Raw genomic sequence first — 20350 nt, 5'->3', positions numbered from 1 at the left:
TGACTCACCTTCTATTTATACACCATATATAATACTAGCTGTGCTACCCAGCGTTGCTCGAGTAATAAAAAAGTCTTTGGACAAAAAATTTATTGGTATTTAGCATAAAACAACATTTGCCATTCTAACATTCAATCTACATATCATGAGAAAAGTTTTGATGAATAGCTTCTGCTGGAACAGGAACCTTTTTTTTTACCCACACTTCTATGCAAAAATTGTTAATTATTAATTCAACATATTCAAGATTGTTATTTTGTTTGTTCAGTTTGTATTAATTGTATCATTACCGAATTAGCGAATGATCTTTTATTGTAATCGTAGCAAAACAGACTTAATTTAGCTATTACTTGCTAATTATTTCACAATTATATCTAAACCCTTTTATAGTTGTTTTATTTTTTAAAATTTATTTGACCTGCTCAAAACATCTTTTTCATGATATAAAGTTTAAAAGTTACAGTTGTTTGATAAAGTTTAAAAACCTTTCCAGTTGTTTTTATTTTCTTTTAAATTATTTCAATTAAACAAAACACTTTTCCCATGATTTGTAGTTTAAAAGTTAGAATGGCAAATGTTGTTATACGTTAAATACAAATAAATTTTCTGTGTAAAGACCTTTTTACAACCAGTATCATCGTATTCGAAGTTTTGATGGATAGCTTTTGATGGAACAGTAACCCTTTTTATACACAGACACTTCGATGCAAGTATTGTTATTAGTAATTTAACATATTCACGACTTTTATTTTGTTTTTTCAGTTTGTATTAATCGCATCCTTGCGGAATCATATTTTATTGTAATCTTAGCAAAACAGACTTAATTTAGCTATTATTATTATTTGCTAATTATTTCACATTTACATCTAAACCTTTTTATAATTGTTTTACTTTTTTAATTTATTTGACCTGCACAAAACACTTTCTTTATGATATGAAGTTTAAAAGTTACAGTTGTTTGACAGAGTTTAAAAACCTTTCCAGTTGTTTTTCTTTTTTTAAATTTATTTCAACTACACAAAACACTACAAAAACAACTGCACAATCGGTACTAGTGTGAATGTAAAAATGAGATATCGTGCTGTGTTTATCTGATCAAAAAGGGAGAGAATGTCGAAGCTCTTCCAATTAAGGTCTGCGTGAGAAGAAATGGCCTTGACCCAATATATAGTAGTTGAACCTTATGAAAATCTTTTAGCAAGGGCATCGTAACGTGTGGGCGCATTGCTAAAATAATTAGCGTGTGGTTTTTTGGTATATCGAATTTGATACAGGACGATATGAACAGACAACCAATTTTGAGAACTATATATATATAGATTGTGTTGTTTTAATGGTTAATATGATGGGCAAACAACTTTAAGTAAATTATATAACAGTTAAACGTGGCAAGTAACTCAGTTATGTACATCTTTAACACATAAAAAGCTTATGAACACTATCATCATCCATAATGACTCACGTAGGCTCCACAACAGATACTATAGGCAATGAGGGTGAGTCTCCAATAAAACATGCTTGCTTTCACAGGTATGAGAATGATTCCAAGCAGAATACAAAGTCCTCCTATTACCACTTGAAAAAACGACAACCTGTAACAGGACCCCCTCTCCTTAGATTATCAAAATATAAAAATTTGCAGCTCATGAGGATTTCATAATGTTCATCTGGTAAAATTTCTTTCAAGCAAGAACAATAAATTGTTAAACCTTTTTGAAATTTAAAATATTTTTGAGGAGTTTTTTAAAAATGTACGATAGCAAAGTACCCATTAAAAAGAAAATTTAGATAAACGTTTTTGAATTTTATGCACTTTGCATTAAATCAAACCATTTGTTTATGTGTAAAAAATGAGTTCATTCATTTCATCTTTTTCCCGTCCATTTCTGTGGATATTTCTATAAGCTTAAATGCTCTTTTATGTTACACTGTTGATGCATAGATCTAGTAAAGTGATAATTCATAATGTCTGCATTTTGATGCCTTTCTTCCGCAAGACCGTAAAACCTATAATTAAATGCCACCTCTATTTGAACGCCATTCTGACTATCTTTGATCTTTATGAGCCCATAATATTAAGTGATCAGTAAAAAAGTATTCACAAAAATGTATTAATAATGAATTGTTTACATCAATAACAATTAATATTTTATCGTCCAACTCCAAAGCCTTTTTTATTTTCATGAAAACTTTGAAAGCGGCACTATAGAAATAATCAATAACTGTCTCAGGCTAATACTAGTTCCTTGATTACCGCAGTCTCAATACTTCAAAGTACATGTAAATTTGTATAAGAATGGTTTACATTTCTGATAGTAGATAAACGACTAGTTTTAGGTTAACGGCTACATCTAGCGATCAAAACTTTTATGCATTGCATTTGTGTTAAATTCAATCGCGTAAAAGTTTTGCTCTACCAAAAAAATTGTTGGCATGGTAATATCAACTAGTTAGGCAGTTCAGAAAAAGAATTAATATCAGAAGACATTGTGCAGAGTATTGGACCTCCAGGAGATGTTTGTTCTATCAAAAGAAGCAATCGGAACGCAGCTATCCGAGCAAACGATACAAACATTTTTGTTTTCAAAAGTGAAACTTGGTTTCTGCAGGTACTATATGTATGGCTAGTTTATGCCACTTGTTCATAAATATATATATTTGTAGCATTTGATAGACTATCATTATATAACTTATAAATTTGCAGATTTATAGCATACTATTTGATCGCATCATTGCGGTAGTCTGATCTTACAATGGATCAACACTCGCAACTTCTCTTCTATTGCATATAAAAAGCTGGTTTTGGCTGGAAACTGTAGCAAACATAACAATGAGTGCAATGAGTTTTTATGCAACATTGTTAAATATAGATATAAAATACAAATATGTCTTTAAACTTATGATGAAACAAAAAATGAAAGCTCCAACAAAATGCAAAGCACGACACAGACTATAATATTATTGCAAGTTAATTGCAAGCAATAGATATCAACTGGTAGAGATATTTTTCGGTTTTTCAATCCATATGTATTAAGACATATTTGACAATTTAGAGGTAAGTTAGCAAATTTATTACATTCAACAGGTTCAATACCGTTTCACAAGAAAAAAGAGAACAAAATATTGGCGGCATTCGCTTCATCCATAAAGGGCTAAATTGATCTTCCCAAAATCCTGATGAATCATTTTAAAAATGCAACGCCAGCCTCTATTTAAACACCACTTTCAATTGACCACCACTGTAGCAAAAGAACAGAAAAAACTAGAGCGCCGTGGCGTTCAAATGGAGGTTTTTATGGTATATGATGTTCAGTAACTACAAAAAACAACAGCCTAGCTGATTGAAGATACATGGGCAAAGAAAGAAATGCAACAGGATTGAAAAGATGCCAACATTACACTTATATTTAATAAAGGAAATGGTAAAGATTGTTTGAAACTATCGAAGCATCCCAATTCTGTCAACTACTAGAAAAGATTATGACCCATGTACTACTCAACTGGCTCAATAAAGTAAACTCTAAATATACTGCTTGAAATCCAGTGTGAAATTCACGAGGAAACAGTACAATAGATATGATGTTCATCCTCTGCTAAGTACAACATAAATGTCTAGAATCGAATTTACCAAGGCCTATGATATGACCTCAAGACAAGGTATTTGGATAGCTCTAAAGAAGTTAAGATGCACGAACAAAATAACAACCCTGATAAAATTCTTCCATGGCGAAATGCAGGCTGAAAAAGTCTAGGAGAATATTACTTCAGAGATATCTTTTGCAGAAAACAGTGTCAAGCAAGGCTCTGTCTTGCCAACAACCTTTTTATCATTGTATATTGACACTACGCTTAAAGTTGATTTCAGACCATCAATGAAGATGTATACATTGAAACATGACACAGTGTCAATTTTTTCAGAGTCCCTCAATTAAAACCAAAATCAAACATGACCAAGTTTCCTGTTAAGAAAGTGTTGTGTGCCGATGTTGCTGCTTTGGTTACTCACTCAGCTGAAAACATGCAATTACTTGTAGACAAAATAGTCAGAGCAGCAAAAAAATTCAGCTTGAAAAAAAACATCAAGAAAGCAAAATGACTGCATCAACAAGTAAAGTTTCTGTATCCACCACCAGATCCTACAAAAATCTTGAGAGACAACAAGCTGCTTACTCAGCAGATTCTACATACCTAGAAATTACTGTAGCCGGCGTTGCCAGGATTGATAAAGAGCGTAGTCACAGACATGGAGCTGTCAGTATTTCCTTTGAAAAACCTCCAATCGATTGGGAAGAATGAGTATGTAAAAATCTGAGCTAAATATAAGGTATACTGAATCGCAGTCCTAACAGTTCTGTTATACAAAACTGAGACTTGAACAGAATAGCAAATGTAAGTGAAGAGACTGCACGCAGTGATGTTGAGACACTTACACACTCTAATGAATCTCACTTAGAAAGACAAAGTCAAGAACAGCACAATTCTAAGATGGGCTGGCCCTCCAACCATTGTGAACATCCTGATAGAAAAAGAGTTGAGATAGCTGGGAAATGTGCAAAGAATGAGTCATGAGTGATTAACAAAAAAACTACTATATTCCGACGCTACAGAAGAACAAAAACAGGTCAGACCCAGATTGAGATACAAAGATGTAGCAAAGCGTAACATGAAGTTAAGAAAACTAGAAACAAACAGAAGGCAAGAGAAGACAGAAAAAAGAGCTGCAGAAAAATCACTCAATCATAAAACACTCATTGTCGAAATGACCAACTGTTGGAGAGAATAAGAAAGGTATAATTTACGTATTGAATAGCTTTAGTCATTGGCTTGAGTTTTAAAGCACTAACTATAAATTTGCCATTTTTTATACAAATCCAAACAATTTATGTTTGATGATAAACATATGTTTTAAAAATACATATTTAGCTGCTTTAAAATTTTGTTTGATTATATTTTAAGTTTTAGGTACTCACTGATCAAGTTACTAATGCTTAACTAAACAATAAACTAGTCTACCAAAAAGTTTACTTACCACTTCATCTGAGTGAGGGCTGCTGCCTCCAGTTGATAGCCCGCTCTTCGAGGATTCCCCATTGCAGTTGTACCATCAAGCTGGACAGCAAACTGTTGCTGTGGTGGTTGCTGTGGCTGCAGCATTTTCTGTTGTTGCTATATTGTGATTATTATAAGTGCTGAAGTGAAACTGTATCTACCTGTAAAAAATAATAAACACAACAGTGTCACTGTGTCTGTTATCTAAATATTATTCTCCTAGTTTTAACAGTAATTCATGAAATCTGAATGTTCAATTTAGTATTGTAGTGGGATAAAATCTCAGTTAATTGTTAAAGACCACAAATAGAAAGGACTCAGATCGTTCTTTTACTCTCCACAAGACAAGCAAAACAAATAAATGCACCCAGTGTCTGATCACCATAACACCGTAACACCTCTAATATTAGGCCACCTCTATTTGAACACCACCTCTATTTAGCCGTCACTATAGGAGAAGAGTTGAAAAACAGAGCGCCGGCTTCTATTTGAACGCCACCTCCATTTGACCGCTAATATAAAGGAAGGGTTAAAAATAGAATGCCATGGCGCTCACTTAGAGCTTTTACGGTATACATGTAAATATTTCACCAAAAATATATAAGAATACATGAAATGAAGAGCAAAAAACCGTTGAACAGCCATGCAGAGAGTGTGCACATACTTTTCCCAAACAATGTTAGTCTACTCTTTATATATCGATCTCTTTGCAACAGGCTCTACCATTTTACTAACTTATCTCGCGATCTCTACCTTTGTTCACTTGGCCTACCAAAAGAACAAAGGTAAGGAGCTAACTCTGCCTTTGTAGGTTGGTTTGGTAGGTTGCCAACTCGGTAGGTTGGTTCACTCGGCTGCTGGTGAGCCAACCTATCGAGTTGGCTCACTGGCAGCCGAGTGGTGGTCAAATAGAGGTGGCATTCAAAGAGAGGCTGGCATTGTAGTTATCAAATAGCTCATCAAAATTTTGGTAAGATTAATTTAACCTCTTCACGGCCGAAGCGAATGTTGCTTATATTTTGCACTCTTCTTCGGGCAAAGTGGCATTAATCCTCTTAGATGCAATTAATCCACTAACTCAATAGCCTAACATGCAAACTTGCTAATACTCTAATTTGCTAATTTGATAAACTTTGATAATTAACTTTCCTAACTTGTTGTAAACGTATAAACAAATACATGTATGTGTTAGGATAGTTGATATCTACTGCTTACAATTAACCTGCGATGATATTATAGCTTGCGCCTAATTAAAAGCTGTATCTATAGCTTTCAATTTTTTATTTTATTCTGAACTTGGATGCAAATTTTTATTTTGTAACAGTATTTACCAACATTGTGTAAAAATTAATGGCATTCATTGATATGCTTTCTACAGCTTGCAGCCAAAAGAATATATATATGTATATATATTCTTTATTGCAGTTTTATCTGCAATAAAAAAGAAGTTATGAACCGATCAATTGTAAGCTGATCTAGGATAACTGTAAGGATGCTATCGAATAATATGTTGCAAATCTGCAAATTTATAAGTTGTATAATAATAATCTATCAAAGGCTACAAATATATATTCAAAAACAAGTGACATAAACAAACCATACTTATAATACATGCTCAAACAAAAATTAACACTTTCGAAAAAAATTTATTTGCATCGCTTACTCCGCCTGTTGCGTTCTGATTGCAACCTTTGATAGAACAAACATTTTTTTCTGGCTGTTTAATACCTTCCACAATGCCATCCAACTTTAAATCATTTTCTGCAATGTTGAACTAGTCAATAGTCAATAGTCAATATTAGTGTCCAAACAATCTTTTTTAGCAGAGCAAAACTTTTGCGCGTTGTATTTCGTACAAAAGCAATGCGTAAAAGTTTTTCTCACTAAACACAGCTTTTAGCCTAAAACTAGTTGTTCATATACTATTGTACATGTAAATGTAAAATATTTTTCACTCATCGCATGTCAAATTATCAAGACAGCATAAAACAAAATTTACTATTAGCCTGATACAGTTATTAATTAATTCTATGGTATTGCTTTCAAAGTTTTAATTTAACAACTGAAAAGCTTTGAAGCTAGAAAACGGACTTCGATACCAGCAGAAACACCAAAAGAATTAATTGTTATTGATGTAATCGAGTCATTATTAGTACAATTTTGTGAACACCTTTTCACTGATTATTTTCTATTATGGGTTTGTGAAGGTTAAAGAATGTCAAAGTAGCGGTCAACTAGAGGTGGGGTTCAACTAATGGTTGATGCTCTATTTTTTAACCTTTCTTCTATAATGGCGGTCAAATAGAGGTGAAGTTCAAATAAAGGTGGCGTTCAGTGAGAGGTTTTACAGTATATATACCTGTAGTTGTATATAATTATATATACCGAGTGATGAAGGTCACTCTGACTTATGGTCACTCTGACTGAGACTTGGCAATTATACTTAATAAAAAATAGTTTGACTAGTCATCTTCACTAACACACATTTAATTCAGTGTTACTGAGTGATGCTATTGTTACCTTATCTTTTACTAGCTAAATGCCTGGCGGTGCAAGGATATTAAAAAACAGCTTATAAACAGTGGCAGGTAATGCAGTTGCCATTAGCTAATTTGAGTGAGCTAGTAAATGTATTACTAAACTTGCTAATAAGCGATGTGAGAGCAAGCTTTAGTGACGCTGCGCGTAATACAAAGTGCTATGAAAATTTTACCCCGGGTAATGATGATCTGCCCAGCGAATCCATGGCATATTTCTTTAGCTTAATTTTGGGATAAAATCCAAGATGAGATTCCAAAATGAAATCCTTTGCGATACAGATTTTTATTGCTAAATTTTGTTCGTTATGATATATGCATATCATTGCAAATAAAATACAAATATATATATTTAAATATATATATATGTATATACAGTGAAACTCGGATAACTCAAACTTCACGGAACCAAGCGAAAGTGTTCGAGTTATCAGAGCATTCAAGTTATCAGAGCACGGTCACAAGTCCACGTATTTATCATTAGATATATGTACATACACAAACTGCATATAAATAAAAAGCATAGATTGCTTGTTGCAAGTTAAAGGGCCTATCATGTAAATATTTTAAAATTTTATCAGAAAGTATAGAGATTTTTTTATCAATTAAAATTTCTTAGTGGTTTTAGGTGATGTGACTGCCAGGACGTTCTCAGGTTAAAATTGGCAAAACTTGATCGTGATTGAAACGCTCAGAAAAAAAGACATCTTTTTCTCCTGAGCGTTTTAAACAAGATGAATTTTACTAATTTTAGTTTAAGTTTATTCGAAGGTTACCTTGCTTTTTCTTGCTTTTGAAGGGCTATTGCAAAACGGATGTTTGGTAAAAGTTGATATTTTTCAAACCTTTAGACAAGTCATTAACGAAAATATTTAGCTGATGATGGTAAAAGCGACGCCTTAGAAGTTGATGTTTATCTCTATGGCTTGGAATGAAGCGATTTTCTAAAGTTATACCAAACATCCTGATAGCTGTTGGGCAAAAAACTGTTCGAGTTAATGATGTTAAGGTTGAATTATCTAATGCAATTTATCATTGCGTATGAACGGACCAAACTAATCCGTTCGAGTTAACCAAGTGTTCGAGCTATCCGAGGGCAAGTTATCTATGTTTCACTGTATATATATATATCTATATATACAGTGAAACTCGGATAACTCGACCTCAGGTAGCTCGAACACATGTTAAATATTCCTATGTTCCCAATATGTATATATATATATATATGTATATATATACATATATATATATATATATATATATATATATATATATATTGGGAAACACTACCTTGTCTTGTCTACTTGCCTGATAAAGGGAAACCCTATCTTGTCTTGTTTACTTGTATTGTACTGGAAAGCACTATCTTTAAAACATTCACAGCTTATCTGAAGGCGTAAGAACCTGGGGGTAGCACTTCAATAAACACCTTTAGATTCCTTTAGTTTCTTTTCATTTTGTGTAAAGCAAACGAACAACTATTCATCATAAAATAGTCAATGAATAAAGACAGCTCAAATACCTTAACTTGGGGTTTTCAGCTTTCTAAGCGGGCTAATTAACATTTAACTAATACAGAGGAAAAAAGATTTTAGCTCAAAGATCTTCTCAATATTTCCTAGATTTATTCTCTTTCAGTCAACCTATAACAAATTTAACATGACACCGAGGGCCGTGCAATGAAAAAGAGGCTTTTTTTGCATGAGCTAAAAATGAATGAAGGCTATCAATCATAGATTTTCATACTAAGGTTATAGCTCATACACCTTTTGATCTCATAGCATGAGGTTAATAATATAGCTTTTAAGGATTTACTAAACTAGGGACAACTATGAATGAGGTTTAATATCCTGTAAATCACTCTCCAACCTCAAAACTTAATGACCGCAAATATTTTTAAGGAACTCAACAAATCAGTGATACAAAAGCCAAATGTTTGCATTGAATCACTAACAACACCTACCGTGCACGCTTCTCTCTATAGCTTATTGTTTATCTGTCCTTTTTTATGTAACACCCATGCTATTGTACTCTTTTGAATAGACCTATTGTATTTTAGAGTAAGCTGGGCTGTGAGTAAACTAGCAGCCAGCAAGTGGGCTCATTTTTGTAGTAGTAAAATTAATCTCTATTCCCTATTGTTGTTTATACTAATAACAAATACAATGTACCACTGAATTGGTAATAAGAGTTATAATATCAACTTGTAAGCCTGCATTTTAATTTTACATAGTGAATGCTGTACTAAATTTGTTAATCAAATTGTTCTCTACAATGTAGTAGGTAATATGGCAACATGGTTTAGTAAAATATAACTTTAAAATACCAGAATAAATGAAAAATGTTTGAGAATTAATGACTATATCTTAAATTAATGGCTATGGCTATAAGTTAATACCTCCTCAGCCTTCCCAGGACACTTCGAAGCAACAATAACTCTTCTTTAAATAACCATTACCCATTAATATCTACTATGTACATCTACTGATATGTACATCTACTGCTGTGTACATCGACTGCTATGTATGTCTATTGCTATGTACATCTACTGCTATGTACATCTACTGCTATGTACATCTACTGCTATGTACATCTACTGCTATGTACATCTACTGCTATGTAAAACTACTGCTATGCACATCTACTGCTATGTACATCTACCGCTATGTACATCTACTTCTATGTACATCTACCGCTATGTACATCTACTGCTATGTACATCTACTGCTGTGTACATCGACTGCTATGTATGTCTATTGCTATGGATATCTACTGCTATGTACAACTACTGCTATGGATATCTTAGATAAACTATATTTTTGTCCCACTTATTCAAAGTTATAATATATGTGTGTGTAGTCTTTGTTTTAACATTTGTAAGCTCTCTCTATTTTATGATCATTACACTGCAAGAACTACAGTGTATTATTATCACTACAAAAACTACAGTGTATTATTATCAGTACAAGAACTACAGTGTATTATTATCACTACAAGAACTACAGTGTATTATTATCACTACAAGAACTACAGTGTATTATTACCACTGCAAGAACTACAGTGTATTTTTATCAGTACAAGAACTACAGTGTATTATTATCAATACAAAATCTGCAGTGTATTATTATCACTACAAGAACTACAGTGTATTATTATCACTACAAGAACTACAGTGTATTATTATTACTACAAGAACTACAGTGTATTATTATTACTACAAGAACTACAGTGTATTATTACCACTACAAGAACTACAGTGTATTATTATCACTACAAGAACTACAGTGTATTATTACCCCTACAAGAACTGCAGTGTATTATTATCACTACAAGAACTACAGTGTATTATTACCACTGCAAGAACTACAGTGTATTATTATTACTACAAGAACTACAGTGTATTATTATTAATTATTATTAAGTCTTCAATGATTGTGTCAGTTTATAATTTATCAGGACCACATTAGAGCAAACATTAAGTTCTCAATGTGAGCTCAGTGTTTATATGACCAGAGACAACCAAGATCATAAAGAATTTAAGCAGATTCAACAAAGACTTTGGCTGCTGTGACACCAAACTTTAGCAGAGAGAATTCATGATTTTTGAACGTTACTTTTAAATAACAAAACAAAATAAGATTACATCTCTAAAACTCGAGTAAAAATGAATGTCTTCTGACAAACTGACATAAAAATATGTTGCACTCAGTCTTTGCTCTATATTGATTACAGCTGTCATATTGAGACCAGTTTTATCACCACAGTTCATATATTTTATTAAGTGCCATAAACTGTTAGTAGTTACACGAATGTTAGTATCCCTGCTTAACTGCTTCCATTATAAATACATGTAATGTGTTAATATTTGGTTTCCCTCAATTGGTGTTAAATTTCCATCACTTACTGACAGGTTTTAGAACAATTTATAAACGTCACACCCAGGTTATTCGGCTTTACAAAAACATCTAAATGGGCTTTACAAAAACATCTAAATGGGCTTTACAAAAACATCTAAATAGGCTTTACAAAAACATCTACATAGATAAATTAGCAATAGGTCTTTTGGGCTACTAAGAACGGTAGGCGATGATATCATTTTCATTTAGTTTCCTTGCTTTTAACAATTGCTTTTTATTGTATAGAGAAGCATGACACTGTTCTCTAGTGAGGCTATATATAGCTAGTTTAAAGCAATCTTAAAATCTCTAGTCTTTGATCTAGCACATGTTGTTTCTATGCTCGAGCTGATCACATATGAGTGAGTGTTACCTACCAAAGATAGTTTCAAAATTATGGATTAATGTAAGCCTTAATTGCTCATTATGCACCTACTGCTACTGTTAGATACTGCTTATGTCTACCACAAAAAAACTTACAGAGAATTCACATGCCCCACGTAAAAAAATTACCACAACTTATTTAATTAATTGGTCTGTTGCGCATGTCCTAGATTTATGCGCATGTCCTAGATTTATGCGCATTTATAACAGATAAACCTTTTCAAAGTTGCTGTCACTAACTCAGTCATAATTAACTCACATAATTGCAAACATGTCTTGGTCAGTAAGGCAAGATACATGTAATTACACAAGTTGGCTATCAAACATCCCTTGTCTATAAAAGTACATGGGCATTATAAGTTTCTGGAATTTATTTTAGTAAAAGGACTAATTTGTGATAAAATAGGTTTAAATCTAACTATTTTAGTCAGATTATTACAGAATTATTAATATTATCATATAAAGCTGTGCTAGCTTTACTTGAATGAAGCTAATCTAAAAATTGTAAATACTTGCTATGTTTAATAGAGTTAGGACTCGTGTTATCAAGTTAAAGAAAGTCATATGCAGGGGATGGCATTTGTATAAAGCCCAGTCTAAAGTATTGGAGAACATTCCAACCATGTATTGTGTTTAACACATTAAACAGCTGCCCTAATAACTTATAATAGGAACTAGATCAAACTAGTTAGCATTAGCTGTGGTGGAAGAAACTTAACATTAGGATAGAGAGCCAGTATTTGTGACTGATACAGCAGGTAAAACAGTTCATATTTTAGACTTAGAACAAAGCAAACTTCAGAAAGCAAGCCGCTACTTTAGCCTGAGCTTAGACAGTTGGAACTCGTATTATCAAGCTAAGGAAAGTTGCAAGCAGGTGATGTCATTTGAATAAAGCCAAGTCTAAAGCATTAGAGGATTTTAAAACCATATATTGTATTTAATGCACTAAACAGCTGCTTTGATAACTTATAATAAGAACTAGTTCAAACTAGTTAGAGTTAACTGGGATGAGAAAAACTTGAAATTTTGGCAGGAAGTTAGCCTTTGTGACTGTAGGTAAATTTGTGACTGCAGGTACCTTTACAGCAGGTAAATCAGTTTATATTTTAGGGTAATAACAAGTAAACCTGAAGTAAGAAACATCTCACTATCTTCATACGCTTTTTTTAAGTCACCGTTTAAAGGCGCTTTTTCAAAAACTCTTTTATGTTTTACAGAATGGCAGAAAAGTCCTACTCCCTCTGGCTCTTTACCTATCTAAAATTTACATACATAAATCTACAACGAGTTAATAAATACATCTCTATTAGTTGGCTGATATCGAAATGACAGATCAGCTCTATTTCCTTTTTGTGTATCCTGCTCCAAAGGAGTAACAAATGAACGTAAGGGACAAATGAACGAATGTAACTATTGGCTATGAAATGATGAGAATGATGAGTAATCAACACGTGATCTAGTTATTATGAGCTCATTGCACTCTGCGTTTTGCTCTACTGCATAAACTGTAAACATTATAAAAACATCCCTTTTTGTTGGAGCGTCTCTATTGATGCTGATATGAATAACAGGCAAACTTTTATTGACTAGACTATCCTGCTAGTAGAATGAGGACCCTAAAATTGAAGCTATTTCTAAAGATATAACAGTAGCAAAGTAAACATATAACATAATAGTAGCGTATTTTTACCCGCATAGTGGCATATATCACCCAATAAATTCATCAACCTTGGTAAGGCATTTGCCTGGCGAACGAAAGGTTCTGAGACCAAATTTTTCGTGATGCGGATTCTTCATTCCAAAATTTAAATAGCTATAACTGGACATACCGAACAACAGAAGTACACGCAGACAAACTTTGAGATTTATATATATACTAGCTGCATTAACCGCCTACAGTAACAGATTCACGTGCAGCATAAGGTTTATTGAGAGTTGGCTTTCATACTGTAAAACAACTCCAAATATGCAGTTACATCTCCATCTCTCCCTCTTTCCCCTCTCTCCCTCTCTCCGGCTCTCCCTCTCTCTCTCTCTCCCTCCCTCTCCCTCTCTCTCTCCCCCCTCTCCCTCTCTCTCCCCTTCTCTCCCTCCCTCCCTCTCTCTCTCTCCCTCTCCCCTCTCTCCCCTCTCCCTCCCTCTTCCCCCTCTCCCTCCCTCTTCCCCCTCTTTCTCTCCCTCTCTCTCTCTCTCTCTCTCTCTCTCTCCCTCTTTCCGTCTCTAACCTCTCTTTCCCTCTCTCCCCTCTCTCCCCCTCTCCCTCCCTCTTCCCCCTCTCTCTCTCCCTCTCTCTCTCCCCCCCTCTCCTCCTCGCTCTCCCTCTCTCTCCCCTTCTCTCTCTCCCTCTCCCCCTCTCTCTCTCCCCCCCTCTCCTCCTCGCTCTCCCTTTCTCTCTCTCTCCCTTAGTTCAACGCAACACTTGCGGATAGACAACATTTTTGGTTTTCCTGTCGGGCGTATGAAGAAACAGTTTTCGGCGTGTGCCTACTTTTGAGCAGGCGACGTATAGCTGGTCATAGCTGATGCAGGGTGACAGTAAGTCGATAGCAGCTGCTCTCTTTCTTTTCACAATAGCGTATCGCAACCCTCAGAGTACTCGTGAAAGTTCTGTAATAGTAAGTTACAGTAGGCCTACTCGTAGCTGGAAAAAATTAGTAACTCGGCTGCTGAAGGAAATGAACATGACCCACTATCACGAACAGCAGCAAATCCAACGTTATTAAGTAGTGGAGATGTGACAATTCATAGACTATACAACATCGTATAAGAAACACTTACCTTTTTGATGTGGAAATTTAGTAGGTGAGAACTGCGTTTTTCCAGTGGCTCCAAGAAACAAACGTTTACGTGACCTTCTCGGTACACGTTGGCAGTAAATATTAATTGCATGTAAATAACTACTCGTTAATTTATTTTATTTAACGAATAGTACATTTGTATAGCTGTATAGACACTTTTGTATAGGCCGCAGAGCTCAGGAAAGGTGCTTTTTAACACGGCAGAAAATTTGCCGTTTAAAAAGCGTGCTAACCGGGGATTTCGGTTAATGCGCCCGAGCGGTGAAAGAAAAACAACAGAATCGCCACACCTTTATATAAGCCGTTTGGCTCAAATCGTCAGAGAAAAGTAGCGGCTAATAGTCCATATTACGAAATTACGATATTACGAAATTACGATAATTAGTACTCATATTAATTCGGTTGGCTTCGTTCGACCGAAAGGAAAAAGAAACACCGCTCTATAATTTATTTACTGTTACTACACATATTAATTCAGTTTGCTTCGTACGACCGAAATTCGTACGACGATTATTATTGCTCATATTTGGGAGTTATCGGTAACTCAATATATCGAGAAGACAACTCATACTATTAGCATATCAGTATTTATCGTCCATCCCTACGATGAATAGCAGGTTACGTATTATAATAGAGGCGTGTACTAACCGGAGATTCCCGTTAATGCGCCCTAGCGGTGAAAAAACCACAGAATAGACACGCCCTTATATAAAAGTAGCAGCTAATAGCCCGAAAAGTACGGTACTCTATAAAGCGGACAGACAGATAGACAGGCAGATAGACAGATAGACAGACAGACAACGATTGCCGTTTATATAGTAGATATAGATATAAGATATATGAGTCGCAGCTGTGTGTTTTTCAGTAACTTAATTGTGTTTGATTGTTGCTTGTACTTTGTGTAGGAGTTATTGTACTCAATGTTCAATTGACTACCTGAATTACAATTGTTGTTATATGCCAGCACAATTTGAATGCTTCTACGATAGAGAGATAATGGTTGTTAGATTGATATCCAAGTTTGAAGTCTATTACCATAGACTTCCCTTGGGTTAACAGGTGTGAGAAAACAATTTTTTATTCATATGCATACACAAAAAATCAATCGTAACTTTTGGTCACCCTGACTGAGACTTAGCAATTATAATATAATTCCTAAATATTATTTAGGAAGAAGAGGTTGATTAGTCATCTTCACTTACATTCAGTTTATTCAGAGTCAGTCACTGATTCTGATGTTATCTAATTTTGTATATGGGTACACTATAATGTTATGTTTACTTATATTGTATATGGGTACACTATAATGTTATGTTTACTTATATTGTATATGGGTACACTATAATGTTATGTTTACTTATATTGTATATGGGTACACTATAATGTTATGTTTACTTATATTGTATATGGGTACACTATAATGTTATGTTTACTTATATTGTATATGGGTACACTATAATGTTATGTTTACTTATATTGTATATGGGTACACTATAATGTTATGTTTACTTATATTGTATATGGGTACACTATAATGTTATGTTTACTTATCTTGTATTGGGATACACTATCTTCAAAGTATTAACAACTTTTTAATGTATGAAACTGGGTTGTATCTCAATACATCGTCTCAATATGACCCTATTTTCTTTTCATTTGGTGCAATGCGAGTGAACGACCATTTTATCATGAAACAACCAATAAATCAAAACAGCTCAAATATTTAAATTTGTGGTGTGCAGCTCTGCAAGTTCAGCTGTTTAAGCATTGGAGAGCTGGTAAATATAAAATGATTGTAAAGTAAAGACCTTTTTCACCTCGCCTAGATTCATTGTTAGACAGCCATATTGTATATTTGGTGTAATACCAAAGCCTGGAAAATAAATGAGAAGCTTTCTAGCAAGCATCATTTACTTATCTGACAAATTTATAGATTGTCTTTAAAACCAACAGTCGCTAGTTGAATAATCACAAAAAGGAAATAGCCTGTATATCTATCGTTGTAGTAGCAAAATATTAATAATTTAGTATAGCAAAGACTTACTAAACCAAAGATAAAAATGACTAAGGTTTAAATAGCTGAGAGCCACTTTTCACTCTCAGAGTTTTATTACAGCAAATTGTATTGGCAATGAAACAAACCAGTGATGCAAAAGCACTGTTTTTAGATAATCAATAACCAAAATTTTTCCGTGAATATTGCTAACTAGCTTATTATTTATTTCTCCTAAATTGTAGTATAATAACCTTCCTATTGTGCTATATTTGATAGGCTTACTTACATTCTTCAGAGAATACTAGGCTAAGAGTAGGTCTGTAGTCAGCAAGCCTGTTAGTTTTTAGTGAACTGACTTCCTATCACTGCTTATACTTGTAACAGATATTTTGTAACCTTCGCACTTGTTTATCTTATCAATTTGTCATCCCAATGTTTAGCTTTACATACCACATGCTGTACTCTGGTAGCTAAACTGATTGTTCTTTATCTTTTGCTAAGTGATGTAGTAGCGTGTAAAATTTAATTCATAAACTCGGAAAAAACAGAAAATTGTAAAGAGTTAACCATTAAACCTTTTCAACCCTCACCTATCTCTTTCAACCAACACTATCTCATCTTTAACCAACCATCACCCGCTAATATCATACCCGCATTTCTACCGTGATGATTAGTTTAAAAGTTTGTATTTTTGTCTCTACTTGTTAGAAATTAGGTCAAAATATGTTTGACTGTTATACTATAACTAAAGCCCTCATTATTCAAAATAGTGTCTATTAACTTCTGTGTTAATCTTTATTAGTTGTGTCTATTTTTCCCTCGGGCAAAAAAAACACTAACTTGTCAATCTAGGCTCAGTGTTTGTTGGTAGATAGACAAAAAATCATTTGAAAATTAAGCAATTAACCACTTGTATACTAGTCACTAACACCATCTGGCAATTTAAAGTTTTGAAAAACTATTGACCCCAATCTCTAGTTCTATAGGATATCCCAATAAGGCTTCTGCACAGGAGCGGATGTGATTATTGAGAAGAAAAAGCAGTTGCAACAGGCACTCTACTTTGGCTGCCGTGCCAAAACTTTATCAAATAGAGCTCACTGTGAGTTATGAAGTCAACCTTAGATGAATCCAGAAAATCAACTTTCATCTTTAGGAGCTAGGACGAACTCATGTTTTTTAAAAAGAATTTTGAAATTGTATAAAAAGGATAAACTCTAAACTCTAAGAGTTTAATGAAAATCAATGTTTTCTAACTAATAGAAATTTGTCATACTTAGCCTTTGGTTTATGCTAATTAATGTTATGAGATTGGAGCCAGTTTTATCAGTAGCGTTCATGTATTTTATCAAACTACCCAAATTTAGTGTGAGTTTCCTTGAGAGCAGAACACAAGTGAGGCTGGTACCAACAATCACCAACACTGAAGGTTTCTCTTACTTGCTATACTAGTGTGAGAATCATCGATTAACTATGACTTTTATAAATACCCGTAGTATTTCAATAAAGTGAATCATGCTTGACCGAATGTTATTTGCAGAAGATAAGGTCAAGCTTAGCTTAATGTAGGCTTCAATTGCTCTTTGCTGCTAATAATAAATATTGTTTATGCCTACCATAAAGAAAGACATAGAGGTAACGCAAAGGCCTGAGGGTACACATAGAAAAGCGCTCACAATTCATTTATCAGCTAATCTATTGTGAATCTGCCAGCATTAGATGCCTGTTATTTAGCATGATAAACTTCTTCAAAGTTGCTGTCACTGGGTCAGTCAGTAGGAAACTATATGAATACAAACAGGCTTTCCGCAGTAAGTCACAAGACAAACACTCATGTTGGCTATCAAATATCGCTTGATAAGAGAAATACATACTAATTGAGAGTTTGCAGTGATCACTCTCGTACAGTTTTTACTTCGTAATACAAAAGTCTGAAATCCAGCTATTTAGTTACATTTGTAGAGAACTACTAAAGTTTTTAATTAAATCAACATATTCTAAACATTGAAACAATATTTTTTCATGCCTCCCAATGTTTACACCATTTCAAAATAGTTAAAGTTTTCTCTGATTTTTAAAAATAGTTTGTGACATTGACTATCATATCTGACAACAAACATTTTTTTAAAACACTAAAATTATGCATGATGCTTTGGCTCAGTAAGAAGAATTTTGAATGATAAACTTGCTTAAACTCGATTAAATCAGTTTTGAGTGTTACTATTTGTTCAAGAGTAAATCTTAAAACTTTTTGGCAGTTTGAAAAACATTTAAGTTATTTTATAGAGAATATACATGTATACAAACTGTTACACATGTATAAACTGCTAATGCATTTATCTAATGTAATAAGCCTTGTCTAATAGCTTGTTGGCTGTCTCTCTTTTATTGTAACATAATCACATTGCTATTGTAGCTATTGTTGTGGTTAGTTTATTTCTGATCTATTCCATCTGCAAGCGAAACATTTCCGCTACCTTCTGTCAGCTACTTGACCAATTACAACAATTTTGGAAAGGTACATTATTTAGTCTGAGCATAGACAGTTAAGTCTCGTGTTATCAAGTTAAGAGAAGTCATACCCATGTGATGTCATTTGAATAGAACTCAGTCTAAAGTATTGGAAAACTTTCATAGCATATATCGTGTTTTAAAACACTTAACAGTTGCCCTAATAACTTAAAATAAGAACACATTCAAACTAGTTAGCATTAGTTGTGATGAAAGAAACAACATTAAGACAGAGAACCAGTCTTTGTGTCTGATACAGCAGGTAAATCAGCTCATATTTTAGACATAAAAATGTAAACTTTCTGTAGCAAGTACACCTCTACTCTTGCAAGCTAATTTTCAACTCATTGCTTCACCTCACTATTTTCAAAACAATTTTTAGTTTGCAAAATTGGTAAGAATCTATTACACTTTCTCGAGCTTTTTATTCATTTGAATTTGTATACCATTAGATCTGTAACTAGCTAGTACATGCAGTTACATAAGTTGGCTGGCAGCAAATTGATGAATCCCTCACCTCTCTTAGCTGTACTTGTACACTTTGACTGAGTAGCAAATAAATGTAATGATAGGCTTCAAAATAATCAATAATCAACATGTGATCTATTGATTGATTCATGTCTATATATAATGTTTATTGGAATGATTGTTTTGTGCTGTACTGTGTAAGCTACATGCATAATGCATTATCAAAAAACAACATTCTTATTAGTGCTGGCATAAGGCACAAGCAAACTTATACTGTCAGAACTGTCAGTTGTATGAGAATGTTTGAGTTTACCGTAAACAAATTTTTGTGTGAAAAGACAACAAATCCATACAATATAGATATTTGGCTAGTTTGTGCAGCAACCTACTGGAATGTTCCAAGTTGTAATCTGCCTGCAAAAAGATTTCTCAGTATGAAAACTAATCATTTGTAAATGAGGTTTATATTATTTAAACTATACTTCATCAAATCTGTTATATAGAAATACCCGAGACTTTTGTTATAGTACTATCACTTTGGCTCTTACAATTCAAACAGGTCTTTCATTCAATTGTGTGTAAATATTTCATAGTGTCTGCTTATATCTCATTAGAACTAAATTGCAGAAAGCACTGACTTGCCAATATCAACTTGGTGCTTAGTGATTACTTCTTAGTTCTTAATTCTTTAGTTCTTAGTTAATTACT

General features: G+C 33.6%; 1 protein-coding gene across 1 annotated transcript in view; it reads right to left on the bottom strand.

The window, feature by feature from the left end:
- Nucleotides 1-16990, bottom strand: part of LOC137387864 (uncharacterized) — a 31075-nt gene extending 14085 nt beyond the window's left edge. The window contains exons 1-3 of the mRNA XM_068074379.1: nt 16950-16990; nt 5030-5206; nt 1463-1592 (exon numbers count right to left, since the gene is read on the bottom strand). Of these exons, the coding sequence (XP_067930480.1) occupies nt 1463-1592; nt 5030-5154 (255 nt within the window). The 5' untranslated portion in view covers nt 5155-5206; nt 16950-16990. The remainder of the gene's footprint in view (nt 1-1462; nt 1593-5029; nt 5207-16949) is intronic.
- Between the last annotated feature and the right edge of the window lie 3360 nt (nt 16991-20350).

The sequence above is a fragment of the Watersipora subatra genome, chromosome 2, assembly GCF_963576615.1.
Source record: "Watersipora subatra chromosome 2, tzWatSuba1.1, whole genome shotgun sequence".
NCBI lineage: Eukaryota > Metazoa > Bryozoa > Gymnolaemata > Cheilostomatida > Watersiporidae > Watersipora > Watersipora subatra.
The sequence above is the reverse complement of the archived record's forward strand: the minus strand, read 5'-3'. Positions and strand labels throughout refer to the sequence as shown.